Genomic DNA, 3,317 nt, shown 5'->3' on the forward strand with positions numbered 1-3,317 from the left:
CAGCCCGGGGTAGGGGGGCTTTCTGGGCTGCCAGTGCCCATGGCCGGCTCATGTCCAGCTTTTCATCCACCAGCACCCCCAAGTCCCTCTGGGCAGGGCTGCTCTCTATCCTTTCATCCTCCAGCCTGTATTGATAGTGGGGGTTGCCCCGACTCAGATGCAGGACCTTGCACTTGGCCTTGTTGAACCTCATGAGGTTCACTCGGGCCCACCTCTCCAGCCTGTCCAGGTCTTTGGATGACATCCCGTCCTTCTGGCGTGTCAACCACACCAGCTTCTGGCAGGGCTTCTCTCTGCACTGTTCATCATGCTGCAGAGCCCTGGCTTGAAGGAGAACCTGTGTCCAGCACTCTTCAAATACTGACTGACAAGTCCCCCAAGAAGGCTGCTACCCAATAATAGGTACCTCCAGTGCACCAGGTTGGCGTTGCTGCTTTTCAAGGAAGAATCATAGGTGTTCACGAACAAGCTCGAGGCAATTCCCCCATGTTGGGGAAGAGGTACCATCATTGACAACATATGAGAACCACCAATTAAAAAATATTTTCTTAACTGTGCATCTTGCAACCCAGGCAGCAGCATCCATCTCCATCAAGCATCCTTCAGGAGAGCGCATGGGTATGGAAATGTGTGCATCTCTGGAGAAGGAATGTTCTCTGGTTTTGCTCTTTGAAGGTTGCTCCTGTGTTTGTGTGAAGGCAGGAGCTTTACAGGACTGGTCCACCCTGCTCATGGGATAGTCGCACATTATCCATTTCCACACCTTCCATCGTGGTTTTTCCAGCCTCTCTAGCAGGAGACAGCAGGTCCCTGCTCCACCCCAAGAACCCAGAGGACACTCAGGGAAAGATTTGGACGCAGGGGAGCCCTGTGAGGTGAAGACTTGCTCCTGGAGGGGTGGGACACCAAACCCCACGGCTGTGGCTGGACACTGACCCCTTCCCTCTTTGCTCTGTCCCCAGTAAAGGTGCGGTGCAGGCTGTTCAGGCCCAGAATCAGATCTGCGTCCTTGACATCGACATCCAGGGCGTGAAGAACATCAAGAGGACGGACCTGAACCCCATCTACATCTCCGTGCAGCCTCCGTCCATAGACATCTTGGTGAGCGACTGCCTTCCTTTGCCGTTAGGCAGTTAGAGGTAATCAGCGTCTTGCTCTGAAGCAATGGGGGTTCCCCCCTTGTTCATTCATCTGTATGTTTTTAAGGGCTGCAGAATAGGGTGGGAGGATGTTTCTGGGCGTATGGTTAACCTCTGCCCAGTTGAACTCCCCAGCCTCTGGCTCCCAGGGATGAACCTTCCTGTGCCCTGGTTTTTTTGAGTCCCTCATGTACAGTTTCCACACCTCGGTGTGTTTGCCTGCATTGGGTTATTGACTCTGTTGCAGCATGGCTGGCCTTGAAAGGCTTTAGTTCTGCTTACGCTGGGGAGAGAAGGAGAGTTTTTGTGCTGAGGCTTGCCTCCAGATACTAAAGTTAAACTGAGAGAGGCTGGTTCTCTGCAGCAGCAGCAATCTTATACCCCTCTGGTCTTATGGGGCCCTGTATAATATCGTAGCGTGCCTCTGGGAGCGAGGGAAATCACTGTCATGGTTCGGGGAGGGATGCAAGGAGTACGTGGCAGAGAAGCCCGTGACTCTTGGCTCTCCCCTCTTGCTCTCAGTAGATTGGGCAGCCTTTGTTTCTCATTGAGTTTGTGGAGGAGGAAGCCGACGGCACCAGATGCCAGAGCCCAGCAGAGAGATTTCATCTCTCAGCAGTACCGGGTTGGGGGGGAAGCAAACCCCGCCCCCCCCAAAAAATCCAGGGTGGAGAAAAAGAGACTGGGAACCTGAGCTCTGGGTAGGAGATCTTGAGCCCAAACCCAGCTTGGCCACTGGTTTGCTCTGGGCTGTGGATGAGGCCGCTCACCCTTCGCAGAGTGTTCTCCCATCTGCCCGCGGTAGCAAATGGCTGGTGGTGGTCTCTGCTTGCAGCGTTTGAAAACACGCGTTTCTTTTGTGTGTTTGTCGTTGGATTCAGGAAAAAAGACTACGTGACCGCAAGACTGAGACAGAAGAAAGTTTACTGAAGCGTTTGAACGCAGCCCGCGTAGATTTGGAACTTAGTAAGTCCGGGGGCCTGCGAGTGATCTGCGCAGGGAGAGGGGATGTGTTGGTGATTCAGGAGCTGGTTTTTTGCGTGAAGATCTGATGTGTGTTCCCCAAGGAATGCTGGCAGGGCTGGGACGTTAGCTGAGTTTGATCGAAGCGCCGTGCGGCGTCGTTTCCCACTGCGGTTCCCTGGGGGCGGCTGGCAGAGAAGTGCCTTATCGGTGGCTGAAATAACAATATTAAAATGCCGCCGGAACTCGGGTCATGCACGAGAGATGACACGGGGGGAGGAACGCCTTCTCCTCTGACTCCTCTGTCCTCATCTCCTTCCCTAGGTAAAGAGCCTGGCCTCTTTGACTTGGTCATTATTAACGATGATTTAGAAAAAGCCTATTCCGAATTGAAGGAGATACTCCTGGAGGTGAGTCGTTTGGGGCCGTTCTGCCTCGCTCCCTGGGCGGGCACGACACCCAGGCTGAGCAGGCGAGGGTCTGTCTGCAGGCAGCCACAGAAATGTGCCCACACTGCGCCGCTGAGGGACGCAGCTGAGCACAGATCCCATATGAGCAATGATGGATTCCCAAAGTGGGAAACAGAGCCAGCGCGATACTGAGTGAAAATAAACACGCATCCCTGGGCAGTATGGAAAGGGTGTGCTATTTTTGAAGAGCCTCTTAAGTCAAACCTTGCCTCGTCCCTAAAGGCTCATGCGTAAGCTCCGCGCTTGGTCCTGTGATGCTGTGGAGCTCGTCTGAGGAGACGATCGCTTGTGCTCTCCAGAGCTGTGAAGCTAGGAGTTGTTCCCAAAGCGTGGCAGATGCTCAGTGGTTTTTCCTCATCTCCTTGCAGGAAATCAAGAAGACCCAAGAATCCAGGAAGTCCTGAGCTGAGCCTGCTTGGACGTTTTAACTTTGCACATCATTCCCGAAGCACGTCACACCATTTCATTCCGAGAGACATTCCCTTTAGGCCGATCCTCCTCCCAGGTTACTCTAGGATGTTTCTATTAAAAGGAAAGAAAATGAAACCCGGTCACGCTTGTGTTTCTGTTTCCCACGTGCTCGGCGTGGGCTCTCCCAGGTTGGTACCTCAAGCGGATGCTTGGAAGCGATTGCACGTGAGCCAGCAGGGTGCCCAGGTGGCCAAGAGGGCCAACAGCATCCTGGCTTGTACCAGGAGTGGTGTGGCCAGCAGGAGCAGGGCAGGGACCGTGCCCCTGTGCTGGG

At 54.1% G+C, this 3,317-nt stretch overlaps 1 protein-coding gene across 3 annotated transcripts in view; it reads left to right on the plus strand.

The window, feature by feature from the left end:
- Window positions 1–3,150, plus strand: part of GUK1 (guanylate kinase 1) — a 14,225-nt gene extending 11,075 nt beyond the window's left edge. The window contains exons 6-9 of one of the 3 annotated variants that reach the window (XM_035895634.1): window positions 963–1,101; window positions 2,021–2,105; window positions 2,427–2,512; window positions 2,941–3,149. In XM_035895634.1, coding sequence (XP_035751527.1) covers window positions 963–1,101; window positions 2,021–2,105; window positions 2,427–2,512; window positions 2,941–2,976 — 346 coding nt within the window. In that variant the 3' untranslated portion in view covers window positions 2,977–3,149. Of the gene's footprint in view, window positions 1–962; window positions 1,102–2,020; window positions 2,106–2,426; window positions 2,513–2,940 lie in introns of all 3 variants that reach the window. The other 2 variants (XM_009640105.2, XM_035895635.1) reach the window with 2 other exon arrangements.
- Window positions 3,151–3,317: the final 167 nt, after the last annotated feature.

Source organism: Egretta garzetta, unplaced genomic scaffold (genome assembly GCF_000687185.1).
Source record: "Egretta garzetta isolate BGI_Z169 unplaced genomic scaffold, ASM68718v1 scaffold275, whole genome shotgun sequence".
Lineage (NCBI taxonomy): Eukaryota > Metazoa > Chordata > Aves > Pelecaniformes > Ardeidae > Egretta > Egretta garzetta.